General features: G+C 41.9%; 1 protein-coding gene across 2 annotated transcripts in view; it reads left to right on the top strand.

Moving 5' to 3' along the window:
- Positions 1 to 24,534, top strand: part of WDR64 (WD repeat domain 64) — a 69,540-nt gene that overhangs the window by 37,211 nt on the left and 7,795 nt on the right. For both annotated transcript variants that reach the window (XM_083432145.1, XM_083432146.1), the window contains 16 exons: positions 4,604 to 4,730; positions 6,059 to 6,207; positions 6,604 to 6,727; positions 6,942 to 7,114; positions 8,031 to 8,213; positions 9,591 to 9,718; positions 10,060 to 10,152; positions 11,201 to 11,294; positions 13,575 to 13,617; positions 14,702 to 14,850; positions 15,790 to 15,895; positions 17,112 to 17,173; positions 18,621 to 18,730; positions 20,385 to 20,573; positions 22,075 to 22,174; positions 23,501 to 23,581. In XM_083432145.1, the coding sequence (XP_083288271.1) occupies positions 4,604 to 4,730; positions 6,059 to 6,207; positions 6,604 to 6,727; positions 6,942 to 7,114; positions 8,031 to 8,213; positions 9,591 to 9,718; positions 10,060 to 10,152; positions 11,201 to 11,294; positions 13,575 to 13,617; positions 14,702 to 14,850; positions 15,790 to 15,895; positions 17,112 to 17,173; positions 18,621 to 18,730; positions 20,385 to 20,573; positions 22,075 to 22,174; positions 23,501 to 23,581 (1,911 nt within the window). The remainder of the gene's footprint in view (positions 1 to 4,603; positions 4,731 to 6,058; positions 6,208 to 6,603; positions 6,728 to 6,941; positions 7,115 to 8,030; positions 8,214 to 9,590; positions 9,719 to 10,059; positions 10,153 to 11,200; positions 11,295 to 13,574; positions 13,618 to 14,701; positions 14,851 to 15,789; positions 15,896 to 17,111; positions 17,174 to 18,620; positions 18,731 to 20,384; positions 20,574 to 22,074; positions 22,175 to 23,500; positions 23,582 to 24,534) is intronic.

The following is a 24,534-nucleotide window of genomic DNA, read 5'->3' as shown; positions in this document are numbered from 1 at the left end:
CCTTCCTGTCACCTCACACCCCTCCCGACCCCCTTGGTAACCTCTGTTTTATCAAGAACTGGGAGATTCCTCTTGAGGTGACCTCTGCTTCTTGTTTCATAATGAGCTACATTCAGCCAGTCTAGTCTGGCTAGTGAGCATAGGAGAACTGCTGCAGCCTGTATTTTCCTTTCAATGTCCCAAATATTATCTCAACACTACCATTTTTTGATTTCTACTCTTCACTAATAAACTCCAAATCTGTAACACTAGAATAGAAAAATGCATTGTAAATCCTGCACAAAAAACCTACTTTCTAAAAAAGCTAAATCAAACTCTAAACCACGGATCATATGGTACTTGCTAAGGAGTAAGGCTGCAACCCTATACACTGGGGTAGTCAACCTTTTTATACCTACCCACCCACTAATGCATCTTTCTTGTTGGTAAAATTTCCTTACCACCCACCAGTGCTCAACGGAAGGAGGATTCAACTTGTGCTATAGAACCCCTACTGCCCACCTAGAATCCTGAAACGCCCACTAGTGGGCGGTAGGGACCAGGTTGACAACCCCTGCTCTGCTATAGACACTTAAAGGTAAAGGTAAAGGTACCCCTGCCCATACGGGCCAGTCTTGACAGACTCTAGGGTTGTGCGCCCATCTCACTCAAAGAGGCCAAGGGCCAGCGCTGTCCGAAGACACTTCCGGGTCACGTGGCCAGCGTGACATTGCTGCTCTGGCGAGCCAGAGCCGCACACGGAAACGCCGTTTACCTTCCCGCTAGTAAGCGGTCCCTATTTATCTACTTGCACCCGGGGGTGCTTTCGAACTGCTAAGTTGGCAGGCGCTGGGACCGAGTGATGGGAGCGCACCCCGCCGCGGGGATTCGAACCGCCGACCTCTTGATCGGCAAGCCCTAGGCGCTGAGGCTTTAACCCACAGCGCCACCCACGTCCCTTGCTATACACACTTACCTGAGAGTAAGTCCCATTGAACAGAATGTGGCTTACCTCTGAGTACTATAGATATATATATATTTACACTGCACATCTCATTTAAATCTGTCTTATTAATAGACACAAATAGTGTTGCTATTCTATGGTGGGGCAGGCAACATGGTGCCCTCATGTTATTGACCTACAACTCCCATCATCCCTGATTATTGATCAAGTTGGCTGGTGCTGATGGAAGTTGTAGTGCAGTGTCTAGAGCAGGCATAGGCAAACTCAGCCCTCCAGATGTTTTGGAACTACAACTCCCATCATCCCCTGACCACTGGTCCTGTTAGCTAGGGTTGATGGGAGTTGTAGTCCCAAAACATCTGGAGGGCCGAGTTTGCCTATGCCTGGTCTAGAGAACAGCTTGTTGGCTACATTGTGCTATAGCATTTTCACAAGTGATCCTGGGAACAGTGTTATGTCTAGAATATGCCACATGTTCCTATACATTCAATAATATAAAACAAAAGAGGCATTTTAAAATTTAAGGTGCATCTACATTTGAATTACTGTTTTAAAAATGCAAAAGAAACCCTTTTAAAGCACTGTTTGTTTATACAGCTGCATATATTTAAATTGGATCTTAAGGGGGAAGAATCCAGTCATAGTTAAGCTCATTTAAAACCATTGATTTCATCAGTGACCAGACCATAAAAAAGTCATTTCCACTGAATGCATTCCAAGTGGTTCTTATTTAAAGTTGATTTGAGCATTAGAGGCAAAATCTGTCTTCAGTCTCAGTGAAACCATAATGACATTTCATTCAAGTTTTGCCCTCGTAAAATTGATTGATGTTATATTTATGTTTTTGCTACTAGTTTCCATCTTGGTGCTAGAGAAAGTGATTTAAAATGCAATTACTTTTAGAATCCACTGACTTTAATCAAAATTTAATGTGTCCTTCCCTGACAAATTGTGGGGAACTCTAGGTCAAGTGCATCCTGGGGGGTGGCAGGCTTGAATGGAAAAACGAAATCCAAAATATAATTTGAACTTCTACATAGAACATATGGTGGTTCCATTTTTTGTGGAACAAGAGAGCATGGTGACACAATAAAGTCTTTAGCTGATGGAGAAATAAACAATTTACCTGTCTTGGTAGTTCAGTTGGGAGAGCATGAGACTTTTAATCTCAGGGTTGTGGGTTCAAGCCCCATGTTCGGCAAAAGATACCTGCATTGCCGGAGGTGACCTTTGTGGTCTCTTCCAACTCTACAATTCTAAGATTATATGATTCTAATTGTTAAGTACAGTCAGTTTAAGAGTGAAGATCCGTTTCGTACTGGGGTGGGGACTCTGGATTGTGTTTGTAAGTTAGTGTAGGTCACTTTTTGTGGAAAAAACCTAATAAATACAATTATTGTTAATATTGATAACTATACACACACATTTAAAAGTGGGAAACACTGGGGAAAGGCATTATGGACACAAAAATATCTGTTTGCACCCTGACATCATAGTGGGATACCAAAGGATCAGAAAAATTTTAAAAGGGGGTATTTTCAGGCCACCAAAAAGTATTGAAAGTCAGATGGCCTGCAGACCATGGGTTAGCACCCTTACTCTAGGAATTTTGAGACTCCTGGTCCATGCATACACAGCTTAGGCAAAGAAAGTGACTGAAAATGTCCAATCTAAAGCAAATGTACAGTGTGCATGTACAGTGGTACCTCAGGTTAAGAACTTAATTCGTTCTGGAGGTCTGTTCTTAACCTGAAACTGTTCTTAACCTGAAGCACCACTTTAGCTAATGGGGCCTCCTGCTGCCGCTGCGCTGCCGGACCACAATTTCTGTTCTCATCCTGAAGCAAAGTTCTTAACTCGAGGTAATATTTCTGGGTTTGCAGAGTCTGTAACCTGAAGCGTATGTAACCCGAGGTACCACTGTATAGATGATGAACGTGGTACCCTTGTCCATAATACAACTGTCCCATAGATTTCAGTGCAGCTTAGACAAAGAGAAACACCTTCAGGATTTCTGGCCAGAAATAAGGTTGCTTAGTGAGAGGCAAAGAACAACATTTTGCACATGGCAGTTTACACTATGTATCTGATGCTTGTAGTGGACATTGCAGAGGGACGCACTGGCGCCATCACTTCTCTCCATATAATATTTAATAATGTAGGGTAGTTTATTAATTTCAATGGATTTACTATGATACGAAACCACTGCACTCCTAGTTTCTCTGTCATTTCCTTGGTTGTTGTGTTTATTATGACACGTTGTTTCACTAGACTTTTAAAAGGAGAGAGGGAGAAGTAGAGATGGAGTTTCTGTTTTTGGTGGGAGGAGTTCATCCTCTGTAACAGACTGTTTTGTATTGATGAGAGTTTTTGTCCATTCAGCTCGCTCTCTTGGGAAGAAGCAGGGAGCAAGGAACCAAAAACAGGTAGCTTATGACAGATGTGCTAACAAAGCCATACAAAGCTATTAGGCAGCCATCTGGCTCTCAGCATGATCCCCAATCCGATTAACTCTGTTCGGCCAAGAGCCCCCAGAACGTTAGTAATTTCACAAATTGAATATAAAATGATTGCTCCTTGTTTTGGAACTTCTCTTTAGACAACAGGCAGGCTTGCAAACAGAAGGGTGTTTTTAAACCATATATTGCACTGATGAGGTGAACACACTGGTACATCTATAAATATCCCAAAACATTCAATCCACAGCACATGAAGATCTGTGGGGACGTTTTATGTTATATGTTAGTTTGTTGTTCCTGAATTCAATGTCTGGAGAGAACTGTCCATCAAGCCCTGCATTTAATAATGCTCATGTGTACTGTGATCAGCATAGTTTTGTCACAATGCATAGGTAGCGATCTCTGACAATATCTTGTCAGTGATGCTACTATAATTGTTCTGATGCAGTAATTGTTATCATTAAAAAAAAATGTGTTGACTTTTAATTGAGAAATCTGTGGCACTGAAACATGAGGTTGTGGTCTTCTAAATGCTGTTAGTCCTGCTGAATTCACTAGGAAATGTGAATTAGGTTTTGCCCGAATGATGCAGGTAGAAAAAATTAAAGTATCCACGCTGGCTTTTAAGAAAAAGTGAGAAATAATGCTGGTGGTTTTGGGTTACCAAATCAATTATTTTCAAAGCTTATTTTTCAGATAAAAAATTAAGGCAGATAAGTATCAAAAGCGATAGTTATAAAATATAAAATAATCCACAATTCAAACAAATTATAAATAAAAAACCCATTTTTTAACAAATAAACTTTTTATTTATTTTCCACATGCGGTGTACCTGATTTTTATGCTAACAACCACCAGAACTAAAACAGCAAAATCCCAGAATGAGGAAATATTGCACTGAAGGCCTTTTAAAATATGCATATAAAACAACACAGGGAGGAGGCCTTGAATTGATTCCAAGTCATATACATAACTTAGGCAGTCTGGGCCTTTAAAAAAAAATCTGCTTTTAATTTTGTGTGAGAGAGAGAAGTTCTGTCTTGTTGCATTGTTATTGTTTGGTTTTTCTTATGCATTGTTTTTTTACCTATTCTTTGGAAACCACCCAGATGACTTTGTGTTATGGGGCAGCGAATGAATTACATATATAAAGAAATGCAGCTATTGCACCACAAGATAACCCATCTTGGTTTTCTTTCAGATTTTCAGAGTGTGGGATATCCAGACACTTTCCCTGATGCAGGTCTTCCACGATTCCCAAGCAGGACCTAGAGAGACACAAATCTTTACTATGGTATTTGACAATAACCATGGCACACTTATTACAGGTGTGTTTGTCTAATCATTAGGAGCGAAATACCTCTTCAGATATGAATCTGGGGTGCTGATACATAATTGTGAAAAGTAAATGGATGGCCTTCCAGCTGCATTGTTTAGACCGAGAATAGCTACAGAAATGTGGGGGAAACAAACTGGTGGCTTTAAATAATTAAAGCAATCCCATCCTATGATGCTGATAATTCAAAGCCACAAACATCTTGTGTCTTTTTGTCCTTGAGAAGCACTTATTTGGCATCCATTAAAATCTTGAACATAATTATTATGTGAAGTAAAGTCTGAAAATAGATTTATCATAGTTCATAGCCACAGAGGCAGGAATTCCTGTAAGATATGTAACGTAGATATACCTCTTCTTCCTCCTCACCACCACAGTGTTTTTTTAAAAAAATAATATTAATTAATTACAGGTAGGTAGCCATGTTGGTCTGCCATAGTCGAAACAAAATAAAAAAAAAAAATTCATTCCAGTAGCATCTTAGAGACCAACTAAGTTGGAAGGGATTTTTTTATTTTGTTTTGATTGATTAATTAATTAGTACCCAACCCATCTGACTGGATTGCTCCAGCCAGTCTGTGCGGCTTCCAACATAAATAAAAACTTGACAAACCCTTAAACCTCACAAAGCTTCCCTATACTAGGGCTGCCTTCAGATAAGAATACTTGATGGGTCATTGAGGTCAGTGACAGTTCCCTGTAGCATCTTCCCCTCTTGTTTTCCCCATCTTGAAAAAACGTACATATATTTGTCTTTCACTTTTGGTGAAGAAGTGCACTCACTATTAATCTTTCCATAGGTGTTTAGTTCTGCTGTAATATGTGGTGGCCTTTGATTGTGCAAGAGACTCAGTCTTTATATGTTGTATCCTCTCTGCTTTTTCAGAAAGGGCAGGCTCCCATTTTCATTCCTCCTGCCACTCAACCACTCTCATGCACACACTGCATGATCAAGAGTTCATGGTGGTCCTTGCAGAGTCAAGCAACATTCATGATGGGTCTCACAGTCAGGCATAGCGGTGACATGCTCTTGACCTCCCAGCACCAGCATCTCTGCAGCTTATCAGTGAGGTCTGAGGTGGCAGGGCGGTTGGTGCTGTCTGGACACACCAGCAAGGCCAACACAATCTTTATGTGTGGTTAGGGAGTACAGGAGTAACAAAGTGGGTCCTGGCCACATCTTCACTGGCATGCTGCCCTTGGAGGGCTGGCTGACCCTCAGCGGAGCCCTTGGGCTGAAAAGGTTTACCCACCCCGTTGGACATGTTTGCTGACAATAGCATGCGACGGATGCAATAACCCTTATTATATGATTCACAGGATCAGCTGTGATTGATATTTATCCTCTCACTCGAGTTATACAAGACACGAAACAGGTTCCCCAGACGCATGAGAGGAGCATCAATGTGCTGATTTACAACAAAGTCTTTCGCCAAATCCTAACTATCTGTTCTGAATCAATCGTAAAAGTGAGTATGAATCCTGCAAGCTTTTCAAGTGCAAAGCAAAATATTTTGCACAAAGGATTTAAGAGCAAGTAGGCTATGGGGGGGGGGCTTTATCTTCCTACATATTGGTAAGACAGGTATGGGGGACCAGGTGTTGCTGGACTTTAGATTCCATCATCTTTGACCATTGGCCATCCAGACTGAGGCTGATGGGAGCTGAACTGAGAGGGCCACAAGTTCCCGATCCCTGCATTAAACCCAGGGGGAAATGTTAAGAATAGGAATTCTTCGCTTTTTCCTTTCCACTTTCTCTTATCCCCTTAGCTTAATGTTTACTATAGATATTTGAAGAAAGTGACAACTATGTAAATATATATCTGTGTAGGTTGAATTTCATATAATTCACTTTATCTTTAGGTCTGGGAACTGGAAACAGGCCAACAAATATACCAGATTGAAGATGCCCATGGACCTAATGTTGAGTTGACATGTGCAGCAATTGATAAAACTGGATTCCACCTGGCCACTGGAGCATGCGATGGTAAAACTGTGTTATAATTACAGATTGTAATAACACCACATCTTTATATAATTGCTTTGTGATGAGGGCTGTAAGAATACTTAACTGGAACCTATTTTTAGTACCCTAGGACTTCACAATGAAGGCCAGTTGAAGGCTGCTTCCTATATGACAAAGAGAAATCTCAGGTGCTTCCATGATGAGTGACATTCCTTCTGCTTTGTTGCACGTTTAGGAACTGTGAAGACTTGGGATTTTGGAAGTGGACAGCAACTTAAAGTTTTGCCTTTGATCAGGGAAAGCACAATTAATGAACACTGGCTGATGCAAATGGTTTACCTGAAGGCTAGTGGAAGTAGACATGTCATCCTGGTCTTGGAGTACAGTGGGACTATCAAAATTGTTCAGGTTTTGTTACAGCTTGTTTTTATTTGGTTTGTTTGTCAATGAATTATACATCCTTCAACCTTAGGTCCCAGAGCAAGTTACAACATTAGAACACAATGTTAAAAACTGTGCTTGCAGTAACAGGACACTTGTAACAGGAAGGGGTTGAATTCCTCCCATGGTTTCAATATATCCAGTATATCTCACCTAAAGACAACCAACCATGCCCTGCCCTTCCAACTTCCCTCACTGCCAAGGAAAAAAAATACAGTGGTACCTCAGGTTAAGTACTTAATTCGTTCCGGAGGTCCGTTCTTAACCTGAAACTGTTCTTAACCTGAAGCACCATTTTAGCTAATGGGGCCTCCTGCTGCCGCCGCGCTGCCGCCAGAACACAATTTCTGTTCTCATCCTGAAGCAAAGTTCTTAACCCGAGGTACTATTTCTGGGTTAGCGGAGTCTGTAACCTGAAGCGTATGTAACCTGAAGCGTATGTAACCCGAGGTACCACTGTAAATGAAAGAGAACCTACCCAAGTGACACAGACGCAAAAACCTCACACATACACTAAGTAAAATAATGTAAATTCACCATTCCCCTTCACCATTTACTAATGTAAATTCACCATCCCTCTCTTCTTCCCCCAACCTTATACTGTATACAACATTAATATCTCACATGGAATGTAACTGATCAGTAGAAAATATTCTACAACCGGGAAATAGAGACAATGAACGTACTTTTGTATCCCAAAAAAATCTTTAATAAAAATCCTTCTCCCAGTATATCTGAAGTGCCTCCCCAAAATAAATAATTAGGTTAGCCTCAGTTAGAAAACCCACCACCCCAAAATATTTATATTTGAAGAAATAAATCATGCCAAGTTGATTCTCAAATTTTTCTGTGCTACTATTCTTCCAACTCCTTGTTCTTCTAGGGTAATGAAGGTGAAGTTTATCTATGCATTACTTGGGAGCTTCCTGAAGCAGTATCTCTTGCTCTGCAAGGCAATCCACTCATGTCCCTAAAACTGAGTCCCAATGCCAAGAAAAGTAATGGATTTTTTCCAGACGTTCAGCTGCTGCTTGATAAGGTGCCTGTGAAAAAATCAAAGAATGAGGTGAGTATTGACTGGCAAATCTGTCCATTTCAGTTTCTCATTTTTTCCAAACTTCATTTCAGTCCGCCACATAGCCATAAGGTAAAGGTAAAGGTACCCCTGGCCGTACGGGCCAGTCTTGACAGACTCTAGGGTTGTGCGCCCATCTCACTCAAGAGGCCGGGGGCCAGCGCTGTCCGAAGACACTTCCGGGTCACGTGGCCAGCGTGACATCGCTGCTCTGGGGAGCCAGAGCCGCACACGGAAACGCCGTTTACCTTCCCGCTAGTAAGCGGTCCCTATTTATCTACTTGCACCCAAGAGTGCTTTCGAACTGCTAGGTTGGCAGGCGCTGGGACCGAACAACGGGAGCGCACCCCGCCACGGGGATTCGAACCGCCGACCTTTCGATCGGCAAGCCCTAGGCGCTGAGGCTTTTACCCACAGCGCCACCCGCGTCCCTTGCCACATAGCCATACCAGTTGACAATAATAAAAAAATCCTCATGGAAACTGAGCATTTTAATTCAAAATTATCCTAATATACACATTTTTGTGTGCAGTTTTCCCTAATAAAATGCATTTGTATATGTTATTTTCACTAATGCATGCATTTCAATGCATAGATTATCCTTGAATGTGCATTTTTGTATATATGACTTGCCTTATAGCTGCACTGCAAAATTTGAAGAAATGGAAAATTTGGTGGGTAGCTGTTTGCTTATTTGCTCTATTGTTTCACTTTGCTTGTTGTTCCAGTAAGTGAGAATTAGATGGGTTCACATTAAAATGCAAACTGAACTGAATTTTTCTTCCATCCCTAGAGGTGGGTGCATTTCCAGACTTTTTAAAACCTGCTAAGAAGGAAGTGTCTTGGAGCCTGGGTACACATTATACTCACTCCTGAGAAGTAACCACATGCAGTAAACTTTGTTTTGACTGTTGAGAGGTCTCTTTGTCTTTGGAGAGGGGCAGAGAAAACTCAACGGGATTATAGAGAGCACTGCAAGGGACTTTTGTGGGTGGATGGGAAAACCACCTGTCAATGTTTGCCTGCAGGGGTGGGGACAGATAAAAATCTGGCCCACTGGGCCAAAAAGATCCCATACTCTTTCCCTCCAATTTTCTCTGCCTCCAGGAGCCTACTTTTCATGTAGGCAGCCTCTTGAGCCGTATAGTCATTTTCTTTGGACTGGGTGATAGGAAAATGCCATGGCACTTTTGTTTGCTGCTAGCCATGCTTAAATGCACAGTGATTGCATAGTCCTGTGTTTTCACAGTTTGGAACAAGAATTTTAAGAAGCAAAGGCAGGTATTTTCTATCCTTTAAAATGATGAGACTGTACATACCGGCTTTTAAATACAATTTTAACAATCATCTTCTTTTGCTGTCTTTCAGTTACCTCTGAAAACGGAAGTGAAATGTTTTGACCTACTAAGAGTGGAAGGTTATAATTTGTTAGCTACCGCAAGTGCAAATGGCGCAATCATCATGTGGGATTTTGAATCTGCCACTGCCAGGCACATGTGAGTAATGAAAGCTGTGAGAGGGCTCTTGCCACAGTGCTGTCCTTCATGCACCTTGGCTGATCACGACTCTGAGTAAGCAGAGAGACAGACAATTGGGAGCAAGCAAGTGAGATACATGAAGCGGGGAACTTGGGCAGATCATCTCTTACTGCTCACACTGCCAAAGGAGACCAGCTCCTTGCCTCCATCTTGGCTTGGGTCATATGAGTCACTGGGCAGATGCTATATGCTACCCCTTTGGCCTTGCTCAGTTCAACATCTGGAAAGGGTTGAAATCAGCTCCCAACCAATGCATCCTTCAGTACACACCTAGAAGGCAAAAAATACTTTCTTTACAGATTTAAAGCTGGGAACACTGTCCAAGAAGATGGAGAAGAATTATTAGGAATCAACGGGTTACTGTTCCTCTACCGAGGTGCTGTCTCAGAGAGGTAGGTGGACTATATATCAGGCATGTACAAGTCATATTAGGCCAACTTTTGCTAAATTTGGAGCCCTCCAGGTGTTTGGGGTTGCTTGGAGGGCTCAAGGTTGGCAGATGCTGCATTAGATCTATACTGGGTTAAAGAAACAGTGAGCTAGCTAGCTCTTGGACTTGGGTGAAACTGATGAGCGTTTCTCCAACCTAGTGGTGGCAGCCAGTGTTGCACAAGCAGACTTCCACTAATGCAAGCGGGCTTCTCCTTCTCTCCCCCCCCCCCCTGTGTTTCTTTATTACTGTTAATTGGGGCAAAGTTTTTATTTATTTGCTTGGGAGGGAGTTCCACACAGGGGTTCCCTATGAAAAAGCTCTGCCCCCAGTGCCCACCAATCTAATTTTAATGGCAGACCAACAAGCTGGTTCCCCAATAAAGGCAGTCCTTCAAATAACCTGGCCCTAAACAGTTTAGGTCTTTAAGTTATTGGTCCATCCAGTGCTGTCTTCTCCAACAGACAGCAGCTCTCTTAAGTAGATATGGCAGGCACTGAGTATTCAGTACTGGGCTAGATGAACAAAATCTAACTTAGTTTTGTATATGCACCTGCTAAGGTAGGAATGTGGGGAAGGGCAATCAGCTCCTCGCCTGTTTGGCCTTGTTCATTCACAACCCTTCAGGTTACATTTCATAGAATCATAGAATCATAGAGTTGGAAGAGACCACAAGGGCCATCGAGTCCAACCCCCTGCCAAGCAGGAAACACCATCAGAGCACTCCTGACATATGGTTGTCAAGCCTCTGCTTAAAGACCTCCAAAGAAGGAGACTCCACCACACTCCTTGGCAGGTTGGTATTGTTGTTGTTCAAATTCCGCATGGCAAAAGCAATTGCTTCCATTCTGTCCCACCTCCAAAACATTTGCCATTGAAAGCTGTTGGGGAAATCTGCCAGTCTTGTTTTCGAGTAGGCCCTCATTGCCAATACAATGTATTCTTTAGGTATAAGCTTCTGGCATTTCTGTTTGCCATTCTCAAATGCCTATTGACATTCTTTCATGAAGGAAACTTAGCGAGATTTCCACCGACAGTTTAGACCAACCAAGTGATGTCAACACTGCACAGGAGGTGGACAGCAGCTTTGCAAGCATAAAGAAGGTATGTCCTTTGACGTTTGTACAGCAGCCAAAAACACTTGTAAGAATGTTGTGCATGTTAACAGTTAGATTTGCTAAAAACTCAGACAAGACAGCAAAGCGTGAAGTGTTTATCTTCATAAAGGCAACACGGGAGAGAAAGGAGTGTTAGCACGTGTTATTCTCTTGTACAGAGTAACCATACAGCACTGCCTATAGACATAAAATGTAGGGCTGCTGTCATGCTGCAGTTTGTGTGGTCTCCAAAAGGTGGCTACGGCAACTCCAGTGTGACAACAGGGTAGCAGGTGGCTGAGGTGCATTGTTTAATGGGGAGGGCAGAGGTGCTTCAAAGAGCAGCTTGGCAAACAGCTCTGTGAAGTGCCTTCCTCCTCCATTAAACACAACTGCAGTGAGGTTCAACAGTGGAGGGAGATAGTTTAGAAAATTTGGTCTCTGAAGCTCCTCCCCTCCTCCTTTAAAACCTGGTGGGGCTTGGAGCAAACTGGAAGAGGAAGAGGCTTGTGTCAGCAAGTGGTGGTGGGGATAAGTGGGGGCATGTCTAAGATGTAAAGGGACAGGCATTTGGTCAAGTGTAAGGAAAGGGAGCATTGGAAGAAGGAGTTTGGTGTGTGATTGGGGTTGATGAGCAGACCCAGCAAGGGCAGCAGCCCCTAGTACTATCATACTGCACATCAGCAGCATTTCCAGGTATAACGAGGAATGCTCAGAGGGCCGGTGCATGAGCAGAATTTCCCTTTCTTCAAGTCACATTTTAAGAATAGATTATTTGTAGCAATTAATGATCATTGCTGGAGGCGGGATGAGCAAGCTAGGCCAGTTCCCTCCTCCGTGCAAAAAAGTCAAATATGCAAGCATGTTTTCAATAATCACTACAATGTGTGCTTCAAAGAATGCTGTACTGTACTGTCTGCTCAGTGTCAGAACATGTGAGAAATATGATAGCCTAGCAAAAGCTGGAGATTAATGTTAGGTAAAAATGTCAAAAATGCAAAATGCCACATTAAATCATGTTCTCTGGTTCATAGATAAAGAAGCTGAGATTAGGGGGAAGTGAAATTAGACACTGGCAAAAACCAGCGGACTGTGCAAGCCTGAGACTTTGCTTGGGCCCCTCCTAGCTCATGCAGAACCATGGTTTAGCATTTAGTGCCACAGTGGCCAGTAGGAACAGGGAATTTGTGCACATGCATAGTGAGCAAGCTGAGGGTAAGTATGATTCTGCCCTGTGAAACTGTGGAATTGTACTACATTAAATGGTGGTGGTGGTGGTTGCTGTTGTTAAACATATTACCTGGCTTTCACCCACAGGTTACAATTAAAAATCAGAATTAAAATTTATTACTGTCACAGGAATAGGTTTATAGGCTATCATTTGTGGACTCTGAATCTGTCAGCATTTCTGGGAATGGAAGTATTTTTTCATAGAATCATAGAATCATAGAGTTGGAAGAGACCACAAGGGCCATCGAGTCCAACCCCCTGCCAAGCAGGAAACACCATCAGAGCACTCCTGACATATGGTTGTCAAGCCTCTGCTTAAAGACCTCCAAAGAAGGAGACTCCACCACACTCCTTGGCAGCAAATTCCACTGTCGAACAGCTCTTACTGTCAGGAAGTTCTTCCTAATGTTTAGGTGGAATCTTCTTTCTTGTAGTTTGTATCCATTGCTCCATGTCCGCTTCTCTGGAGCAGCAGAAAACAACCTTTCTCCCTCCTCTATGTGACATCCTTTTATATATTTGAACATGGCTATCATATCACCCCTTAACCTCCTCTTCTCCAGGCTAAACATGCCCAGCTCCCTTAGCCGATCCTCATAAGGCATTGTTTCCAGGCCTTTGACCATTTTGGTTGCCCTCCTCTGTACACGTTCTAGTTTGTCAGTGTCCTTCTTGAACTGTGGTGCCCAGAACTGGACACAGTACTCCAGGTGAGGTCTGACCAGAGCAGAATACAGTGGCACTATAACTTCCCTTGATCTAGATGCTATACTCCTATTGATGCAGCCCAGAATTGCATTGGCTTTTTTAGCTGCCGCGTCACACTGTTGGCTCATGTTAAGTTTGTGGTCAACCAAGACTCCTAGATCCTTTTCACATGTACTGCTCTCAAGCCAGGTGTCACCCATCTTGTATTTGTGCCTCTCATTTTTTTTGCCCAAGTGCAATACTTCTTTTTTCTTCTTCCCAGTAGTCAACAACTAGAGTTTAGTTTTTATGCAAGCTATTTTCAGTTCCAAACCTCTGTTTCAATATGCATGCTATTGTTTAATTTCAGGAGGGTGTTAAAAGTGAAAATGATACCAAAACAGAAACTTCAGGTATGAACTGGAATGTCAGAGTTAAGTTGCAGAAAATCTTCTAATATAAGACCATGTTTGAGAAAACTTTTTTAAAAAAAAATAGCTATCAGAAATTAAGCAAGTGGTTGAGTAAAAGAATAGTTAAACATGTGTAAATACCACAGAAAAGGTTTTGAAAACATGCTCATTCAGTGAATGACACAGAAAGGTTTTGAAGAAGTCCTTATTCAGTTAAATGTTTGAGTTTGCTTATGCTAGTGGATAACTGAAGTTGCCAGAATATTAGTATTTAAGACTGGTAAAATGAAGGATTAAATCTTGTATACAAAGACTAGGAAACCCATGCATGTTATATCTTTGAGCAATTGTTTACCAGAACTGATCCCTTTCTGGAGACCATGAACTTGCATTGAATTGCGAACTGCACTCACTACTAGACACCCAAATAATGATCATGATTATTTACACAAAGATGAAACAAATAGATTAAGCCTGACTTATCTGGAAGCTCTTTTGTCACTATCTACTTGTGTCACTTTCAGTTCAAGTTAAGCTTATGATTGTGCAAGGAAATCAGAGACTAAACCAAGTTATACCTCAGCAGGATACTTAATGACTTAACCAAGATGTAGAATTCCATGCAAGTCTATACCCCCTTAGCAACCCCTGCCCTAGAGGCTGTTAATGAAGATGCAGACATTGAAATATCAATATAAAACACATTTTGCCATAAAGTATGTGTCCATGTTCCAAGGAAAAAATAAGCACTATTGTGATGAACTGGAAGTTCTTACTATTTATTGAACTTCTTGTTAGTTGCTTGTCACATGAAAAGATCTCCAAGCTATTTAAAACATGTGCAATTCACAAACCATACATAAAACAACATATACACCCCAGTAGAGAGCTTTGGCAGCCCCCTAAGAGGGAAAAGAATGTCATACTCCATCCAAAGCATGGGCAGGGGGAGATTAGTTTTGGCCTGACATTCAAAAGTTGACAGTGAAGGTGCCAGGCAGATGTCATTGAGAAGAGAATTCCACAAATGGAGAGCCAAAACTGAAAAGGCCTTCTCCCTATAATCAGTTATGCTTTCTTTTAGAAGCAAAATTTACAGGGTCTCCCACCTTGGAGAACAAAACACTGGGATCTGCTTTATTAGAACCTCCAAATCAGGAAACAGAACATCGTTCAAGACCTATTCTTGCCTCTGGCCATGAAGATGGTTTTATTTATCTCTGGACTATAACGGTAGGTCCTTTTGCATAACTGGATTGTGGTAGAAAACAATGGGTTCAAGGATCCTATCAGCTATCGGCCAAAAAGATTATTCTTCTACATCTCTTTCTCCATTTTTGTAGGAAACACATAAAATTATTTTACTATTTATGCTTCATCAACAAAGGATGAAGCATAAATAGTGTTGGGACGCGGGTGGCGCTGTGGGTTAAAGCCTCAGCGCCTAGGGCTTGCCGATCGAAAGGTCGGCGGTTCGAATCCCCGCGGCGGGGTGCGCTCCCGTTGTTCGGTCCCAGCGCCTGCCAACCTAGCAGTTCGAAAGCACTCCCGGGTGCAAGCAGATAAATAGGGACCGCTTACTAGCGGGAAGGTAAACGGCGTTTCCGTGTGCGGCTCTGGCTCGCCAGAGCAGCTATGTCACGCTGGCCACGTGACCCGGAAGTGTCTCCGGACAGCGCTGGCCCCCGGCCTCTTAAGTGAGATGGGCGCACAACCCTAGAGTCTGTCAAGACTGGCCCGTACGGGCAGGGGTACCTTTACCTTTTACCAACAAAGGAAAGGATTAAAAAATATGTAGAACAAAAAAATCATTGGTTAGAATTCACTCTGATCCAGCTGTTCTTCCAACAGTAGCCTCTTGAAAGCTACAAAATGGGGCATTTGGGGGGCAGGGGTTCCGCACCAACCACTTTGGATCTGCCCAACAGATTCCTCAAAGGGATCAAGCCTCAGGCCCCTCAGCTGTACTAGCAACCCCCCACCCACCCCTGTGAGCATAAGCAGCAGGGTTTAGGTTGCGGTAGTCAAATCTCACTGCCTGCTGATCCCTAGCCAGGAGTAAGGATTGCGGTGTTAGCCAGGGTGCTAGTAGACTGGTGTGACTCCAAACCCCTAATGTCAGAAAACGCTGCTTTGTTAAAAGAAAGTCCGATTGTGTTTTTGTTTGTGAAGGGAGATCTACTGAGAGAAATTTTGCCTTTCACAAAACATCCTCCAATTCCTTTGACAGCACTGTGCACTGGTGTATCTTCTAAAACACTTTTTGCTGCTAATAAAGGTAAGCAACCATTTATCAGTTAAGGCTGTCATAACAGTCTGTAAGCATTAAAAAAAAAAAAGATGGGTGCAGACAAGAACTGAACCCTTTCCAAAGCCTAGCCATCGGTCAAATTACTAAAACCATGTCAAACTTTTGAAGATATGACTCCGATTAACTAAAGAATATCTGTAAGCATTCAACAGTAAGAACATGCAAGTGTGAAATAAAATTAAAAAGAAATCCTGCGTATGTCTCCTCAGAAAGGGAGGAAAGAGAAGGGAATAAAGGGCTGTAGTCTTAATTACGTTGGTTTAAACATGCATATAAACACTAAGCAAATAATACTTTACTTTGAGGAATCAGTGCTCAGCAACAGGGAAGCAGCCAAGTGCTAAATCTTTTTCTTCTTTTTTTTTAAAAAAAAAAAATATTAGTTTTTCAGATATATAAAAAGTTCTCGGCTACTGTATATTGTCAAATGAACAGTTATTCTTATCCTGGTACAAAATAAATGGTAAAGCGTGTTCTCCAATAAATGAGAGCACGTGTTGCGGTGTGGGCCACCGGGCCAGGCCTCTTGTTGCCCGGCTGGTTAATAGTTATTGCCTGGCATTTGTGATTGGATAACCGGGTTGCTGGGGCAAATTGTATGTTGCAAATTGGGTGGGTGGGACCATAGTCTTTAAATATTGGTGCACTCTGGTTTCTCTTTCTCTTTGCAGAGTGCATTGGATCAAAATAAATGGTAAATCATGTAACAATTTTTTTAAACAAACAACACAGAACAAATCACATCTTGAAAAATTAGGACTGTAAACTGGACACATAATCCAGATTCAGTAATCATAATTTAAATCAAAACCAGAATCTTAAAACTCTACCATATCAAGGGAAATTGACCACAACATTAATTTACATTATGTTTAATGTATTAACCAAATCTCTTCATAAACAAAAGGGGGTTCTTGACAGTGGTCCTCCTTACCTGCAAATAAAATTGAACCAAACTGTTACAAACTATCATTGATCTTTCTGAGTCTGAACAATCTGATTGTATGGTGCCAGCCTCAAGAAGGCTCTATCTGAACCTGTAAAATCCTATTATTAATTTAAAGACTAATCCACATCCCATCTTGGTCATTATTTACGGATGTCATAAGCCATGAAATTATCTCTGAATTGCTCCTGATCCATAGGTGTAAATATTATTTTTAATGGGGCATTTCTCTTGCAGAGGGGCATGTTATACGATGGCATATTGGCTCCTTCTTAGAAGATCCACAGGATACCAACAAGGTGAGGCAGCTGGAAAATAAGTGCTTGCTTTTAATTCACTTATTATATGGAAAATAGATATCCCCTTACCAATGCCATTTTGCCCATTTTCTTTCCTAGCTTGCACTGCAAATCAGAACTTTCATGTTAAAAAGATCGGCTAAATAAAATGTAAAGAACAGTGAAGGTCTAGTATAATCCTAAAAACATGAGGCTTTGTGTTTGACCCAGGGTTTATGCTTGGACCAGGGCTTACTGTATTCTAGAAAATTTATAAAATCTGGCACATGTTTGTGATTTGACAAGTAATCCAAATGGTCAGCCCACCTCACCCTCCAAAAAATCCATTCTATAATCACTTTAACCATATTCGTTACCACACCTCACTAATTATCTGAATGAAGGGTGTTGTTAGGGGTAGCCCAGAGGGCCTGAACCGTCAATCTCTCTTGGCCGGCCTTCCCTTCCCTTCCCTCTCACCTTTTAAAAACTTTTTAAAAAATACTTGCTTGTCTTTAGGGCAGCTATGACTGGTGCCACCCACCATTCCCAGAGGCATTTTATACAAAAATTATCCTATGCAAGTTTGTGTCATGGGCCTGTGCCCTGGGTCCTGTACTCCAGGAGGGCCCTCCAGCCAATAGGCCCAAGTTGGCCCCACAAGGATAGTTCCGTGACATCTTCTGATGGGCACAAGGATGCAGTTATATCCTGTGTTTGTTGTGTATATCTGTTTCCCAGCTGACACCCGTGGCACTGTCCATGCAAACCTGCACGGAATCCCTTGCTAAAACAATGAAAGAGCAATTCTGAAGCAAGAAAGGGTTTGCATCAGAATTTCCGGCGGAAACAGGAAGGTTTTCTTACCACCGTATTAGGAGGGGATCCCTAGAAACTGCTGCTAAAATGAGGAAAGAAACCTTTGCCTTCTAGCAATTTGGCCCACAAGGCCGATCCTGATAAGGATCTGGCCCATGGAGCCAATGAGGTTCCTAGCAACCCTCCTGGTCTGAAAATGGAGCAGCTTTTTTCTGTAGCTGTGCCTGAGGCCTGATGTCCATCTTTGATGGAGACACAAACAGGCCTGTTTCCTGCCAGACATGATGTACTTCCATGCTGGAGGACTGAACCAGTATTTATTTAAAGCATTCATTTTCCACCCTTCAATTCAAAATGTTCAGAACCGTATGCAGTCTGCACTGGTAGCAAGGTTCCCTGATCATCTAGGTGATTTTACCATTTTTAAAGTTGGTGGGTTTTGTATTTTTTTCCTCATTTTATCTTCTACAACAGTTTGAATCCTCCCAGCTGTGAACCTGTTTCTAAATATGTAAAAGTAAAATAAAGAGTTGGTTAGCTGTGTGGGGATGACTTACCTACACCTGTTCACATCAGCTGCATGAATGTTAGAGCTTCTCAATGCCCACCAAAGCTGTCTCACATATTGCTACCCTCTCTTATCCTGCAGCATATAAAGCAACAAATTTGCTGGAGAGCTCATTCCGCCAAAATAGTCAGCTTGTTCTATGAAGAAGAAAAATGCCTTGTGGTGACTGCTGCTAGTGATAGTTCTGTCAGGTTAGTTACAATTAGTGGTAAGCATTTGAATTTGGCCTATGTCAGAGTTGCTTTGTCCACTTGATGGGCCATTTAAAAGCATATAGCTTTCCTCAGTGAATCCTAGGAAGTGTAATCTGTTAAGGGTGCTGGGAAGTGTAGCTCTGAGGGGTAAATTACAGTTCCCAGGATTGTCTGAGAGAAGCCATGGTTTCCAAAGTGGTATAAATGTGCATTAAATAAAAGTTGTGAATGTGACCACGCTGGCAAATAATACCACAGCATGGCCTGGGATACTGTATGGAAAACTGCAGAGAGGGCCAGTTCCAGCATTGAGGGTGTTATGTACTGAAGTTATCACCCTGGGCCAGCAGGGGGAATACTGTAGATAGTTTTCACTCAGGTCCACATATGCAAATAAGGAATTGAAAGTAATGTTCAGTGATTGGATAGTTGTTACTGTTACTGTTGCTTTGTAGTTGAGCTCTATATAAGCAGGTTGGCTGAACCCTTGAGCCCAGTTCTGTTCTGGGCCTGTGAATAAACAAGAGCTGTTTGAAGAATCACTGTGTCATCTGATATGTTCACCCACAACTTAACAGAGGTGTCACTCAGCAAATGCCATCCATTTGGCCTTTCTCCTACTGGGCCTCTCTAGAACTTTTGCTGGGCTCTTGGAGGTTTCTCTTGGCTATGGCTGTCATTTTGGATTTCTTGGTACAGAAAGTATTGATCTGATGTGTAGATATCTTTCCCATTCCAATTAATTCAAGAGTGTTCTGGAAGCTTCTCTGTGTGAAAGAAACATGGTATTTGGGTTATTCCTTCAGAGAAGCTGAGTACAGCTGCCTTAAACTGGTTCTGTTATCTCTTCTGTCAAGGTCATGCTGACTATAATAACAGGCCAGAAGGAGCCTGGGTTTCTCTTTCTCTTTCTATCTCTTTCCTTCTGGTATGGTATTCTGTATATAGTGTTAAGGTTGAGTCTTATTATAAGTTATTGTAAGTTTAAGTTAAGTCTGCTGCAGCTGGATTTCTTATGGACAGTGCCAAACCTGAATGTATTGGATTTGTCACCATTATGCTCATTTGCCTTCAGTAGCAGTAAAGCTCGGCTGGGTGAAATATAATTGCCTCTGGTCTATTTTTGGGGAATCCTGCAACGTGCTTAAGTTTTTACTCGGCTAACTATACGTTGGAGTTCTGCTCTGGATCAATATCGAGTAGAATTCCATGTCGATGGCAGCCATGTTTTTCCTCAAAAGTTGAGTTGACTTCCAGGGTACTTCATAGAAAAATCATGGTCATTTGCCCCCCAAAATATGGCCACTGCTGAAAGCCAGTGAGAGTTGTTTGGGGGGGATTTTTTGAAAGAGGGCCCAGGGCCAGCACCCACCATGGGCCCTGTTGGAGCACTGTGACCCCAGCAACTGCCAAAGATATTCATGTGCCTGACTGCACTTTCTGCTCCTGGTGGACATAACTATTTTTCTGTGGGCTGCCACAGGCTAACCACTACATACAAAGAGGTTTTGAGCACTGGTTCTTAATATATAACGCTGTGAGCATTCCAATTCTTTTCAAGTGGAAATCTGTTTCATTTTTGGTTAGTAGTCTTCTGTTTAGAAATTGATATTGTTTAAACATTTCTTTATTGGCCTTCTTCCGCACACAGGCTCTGGCATGCACCCGACGGACACTACATTGGTTACTTTGGTCAGCGCAGGTTGTTTGAACTTTTGGAATCCGCAGATATCATTTTGCCCTGTGACGTGAATGAAATCCCCTTCAGCATAAGAGACAACAGCAAATATATGGATAAAAAGCAGAAGTTTGAATATCCTCTGGTCCTTGACAGAGAGAAGTAAGATTGGCCACATATTAGATTGCATGAGGAGAAACATCTGCAGTTTCTGTAGGAACTTGTGTATACAACAAGGATGGGAAACTTGTGGCCCTCCAGCAGCTGTTGGACTCCAACTCCCATCAGCCCCAGCCATCTTGGCCATTGGTCAGGAATGATGAGAACAACATCTGGAGAGTAACAGGTTCCCCATCTCTGCTATATAGAATTACTACAGAATACACTGAACTGAGGCTAAACAATGTGGGTTCCACCCACCTACCATCTCACTGTCACAAAACTTTTGTCAGTCACCACAATATCCCCACCCCCTGAAGCTCAGCAATGCCTGTGAAACTTCGCAGATGCCACAGCTGATCTGAAGGACAGTGTCCCCAAAACCTCTGCACAAATCAGCAAGGGGTTGACTTTCTTCATTTTCTCTCCACCCTGTTCTGATACGAGACAAAGATAATTATTCACATTAATAAATGAAGCTGTGACTTTTTAAGCAGCTTGTTTTTTTAAAAAAAATATATATAGCTGCCAGTTACCTTTATGCCCACGTAAAGATTTCCACAACTTGCTCGTGAAATAAAATTAATATTTCAAATGAGTTGTGAGTACACATTTAAGGTTTAAGAGAGGTATAAATAACCGCCCTTTTGGGTTAGAACCTGTGAAAGCTGTCCTTTGTAATACACATTGCAATGAATGGTAGTCTGTAAATAATAAATGACAACAATACAATTCAGCATCATGGTGTTAGGTTTAGCACTTTCACTACAGCATTTAGGGCCCATACTCCTAAGGCAGGGTGAAATCCCCGTGTCCCACCTGCTTTTGCACTGCATTTGATAGATGTACTTACTACCAGTTCAAATGCAGATATCCCTCCTAAGCACACCCACCCACAACTATTAGGCAGCTGCAAACTTTTTTTTATTGTTTAAAGCACTGCTTGTATGTTTATGCCATTAAATGTTGGTTTATGCCCTTTTTTTTAAAGGTAACTTTTTAAAATGGAACAACTGCCCTGCAGGGTAGGGGTGAGGTAATTCATGATATCACAGGCACCTGCCAATCAGCTGTCAGTTTCTGCAAACTAACATGACTTGCTTCCCCCCTTCTCAGTTCCAAAGAGAAAATTGGGCATCTGGGGGGAAAATAGGATGAGTGGACTTCTAAAATGACCCCACCATTCACATTATATATGTGGATCATTTACATCCTTTTGAATTTACCTTTGTAGAAAAGATGTATTTCTTAGTTATGGGGCCATCCATCTGCAGAGCATTCCTATGTATATTTACACAGAAGCAAGTCCCTCTGTGGTCAGAGAGTCTTACTGTGCTTCTGGTTGAAGCCTTAAAAGGGCAAAGCTGTACTGCTTTAATTTTTTTAAATTTTATTGCAATTATTTTTTTATTGCAAGTTATATTTTATTTTTCTCTTGCATGATTAGGACATTAAGTTTCTTTTGTTTTGTAAGTACAACATCTTTCCCCCTCTTTTTTTCTAGATGGAAGACTCTGACCAGAAGTTCCTTGTCATCGAAAAAGCCTGGCCCTTTTGAAGTTGATCAAGATTTCAAGTTTTTCAAAGCCCTGGCTTCTCCTATGGTACTAAGAGTCAATTGTCCATAAAACTGCTATTACACAGAATCATAGAATCGTAGAATTGGAAGGGACCCAAGGGTCATCTAGTCCAACCCCCTGCAATGCAGGAATCTCAGCTAAAGCATCTATCACAGATGGCCATCCATATCTTTAGTTGCCAGGTGAAAACATTTCTCCTTAACCAGGCCTATGGCTGGTTAACATTCTATGTCCCTTTAAATGTGTTTGGGGGGTATTGGTTTCTTCTTGTTTTTATTATGTACTTTGTTTTCTCATTTTTGCTCTGTGATCTTCAAAGGAAGGGTCCTCCATCTGTAGAGACAATGTTCATTCATGAAGCCACTCATAGAAGTGGACCGTGCTAGATAGAGTTGCATGTGTAAATCATGATTAACTGAATTTTGGAGGTGGGGTGTCCATCCTAAATATAATGGGTGCTTCCAGTTTGTTGCTACTTTATGGTGCAAGCCATTCATAGAAATCACATGACTCCCCCCCACAAATAATCATGGGAACCATAGTTCAGACCCCCTGGAGCTGTACAGTGGTGCCCCGCAAGACGAATGCCTCGCAAGACGGAAAACCCGCTAGACGAAAGGGTTTTCCGTTTTTCAATGCGCTTCGCAGGATGAATTTCTCTATGGGCTTGCTTCGCAAGACGAAAATGTCTTGCGATTCTTGCGATTTTTTTCGCTCCCCACCCCCTTTTTCTAAGGCACTAAGCTGCTAATAGCCTTTTAGCAGCTAATCCGCTAATCCCTTAAGCCTTTAATAGCCGCTAAACCGCTAATAGCGCTAATCCGCTAATGGGGTTGCTTCGCAAGACGAAAAAACCGCTAGACGAAGAGACTCGCGGAACGGATTCTTTTCGTCTTGCGAGGCACCACTGTACTTTCCAGTATCCTTAACAAGCCACAGTTCCAGCTGTTTTAAGGCATATCCCTGAACATGTGAAGACTGCATCCATGTATGGGGGTGGAGGTACATTGTCACCAATTCTTCCAGTGTCACCAGACAATGCAGGCTCCTCTTGAGACCCTTGACTGTTAGCATGAAGGTCAGAAGAAGATTTCAAAAAAGCACATTCTGAGCCCTGATTTGACAATTTTGACGGTAGCACCAGATTTTATTTTATTTTTCATTTGTTGATACATGTTTCTGTTCAGGTAACTAGGAAGATCAGTATTGGCCATAATGTTAAATCACTGAATGTACTAAATGCTATACAATTAGATGTGGTGGGCTTTTTTATTTATTTCATTATAAGTATTTGTTTTTGAGTTTTTTGCTGGAAATGAAAATACTGATGGTATTGTTTGTGTCTTCTAGATTAACAAACACCCCCTGGACAGTTTCAAATCTGGCAGCAAAGATACTGGTGTTGTATTTGGGTCTATACCTATATACAGGGTGAGTTCAAAGTAATTTGCTTAAATAAATGTTTCGTAATGGAAGAAACATTAAAATTAAGCAATGTCTCAGATTTTGAATTGCTACCATTTGCTTCTCATTTAAGTATCTCCTTTTTACTGAGCTTGAATCATTCCTTTTCCGCTCTGAGTTTTGTTTCCTTCCTATAAAATATCAACTGTCCTGTAAGATACATTTTGGCTCACCTATTATAGCGAGTAATATTTGACTTTTACTAAGGCCTTGAGCATCACATATGGGCTATAAAACACCTGCATTCAGCACGTCGTTATAATGCCCGGGCTGTCTGTAGACGAGATACTGAGCCACAGTTATATCACAATCCTATCCTTTACCCAGAAGCAGGTCCTGCTGAGTTCAGTAGGAATTGCTGCCAGAAAAACGAGCATGTGATCACAGACTTAGACTGCAAACCTGCACTTAACTGGAATAAGTTCCATTCAACTCAGTATGTGCTAGTCCCATTAAACTCAATTGAGATGGAGCTTACTTCTGACACACAGGATTGTACTATATACCATATATTTTGACCTGGCTGTGCACATTGCTCCTCAGCTCAGTTTTTTTCCCACCCCAGCGCCCTCCAGATGTTTTGGACTACAACTTTCATCAACCAGCATAGCCATTCTGGCAAGGGCCGATTCTGCTGTAGTCTAAAACAGCTGGAGGACGTCAGGTTGGGGAAGGCTGCCTTGAGCTTTCTTTTTCTAAGGAGAACCAGTTTTTGCATTCCACCTTAATACATGCTGTCACCTTCCCTCACATTCTTGTTTCCTCCCCGCTCAGACGACTTGATTATGCAAACACAAAGAAGCTCTGGTTGTTATTATGTGAATGAGGAAATCCTGGGTTCAGGCTCCCAACTCTTCCTTGAACAAAATGGCCTTAGGGAAGCCACCATCTCCCCCATACCACAATATAGGCATTAGGTA

This window comes from Podarcis tiliguerta (assembly GCF_965153285.1).
Source record: "Podarcis tiliguerta genome assembly, chromosome: 3".
Taxonomy (NCBI): domain Eukaryota; kingdom Metazoa; phylum Chordata; class Lepidosauria; order Squamata; family Lacertidae; genus Podarcis; species Podarcis tiliguerta.
Note: the sequence above shows the minus strand (reverse complement) of the source record. Positions and strands in the feature narration are given on the sequence as shown.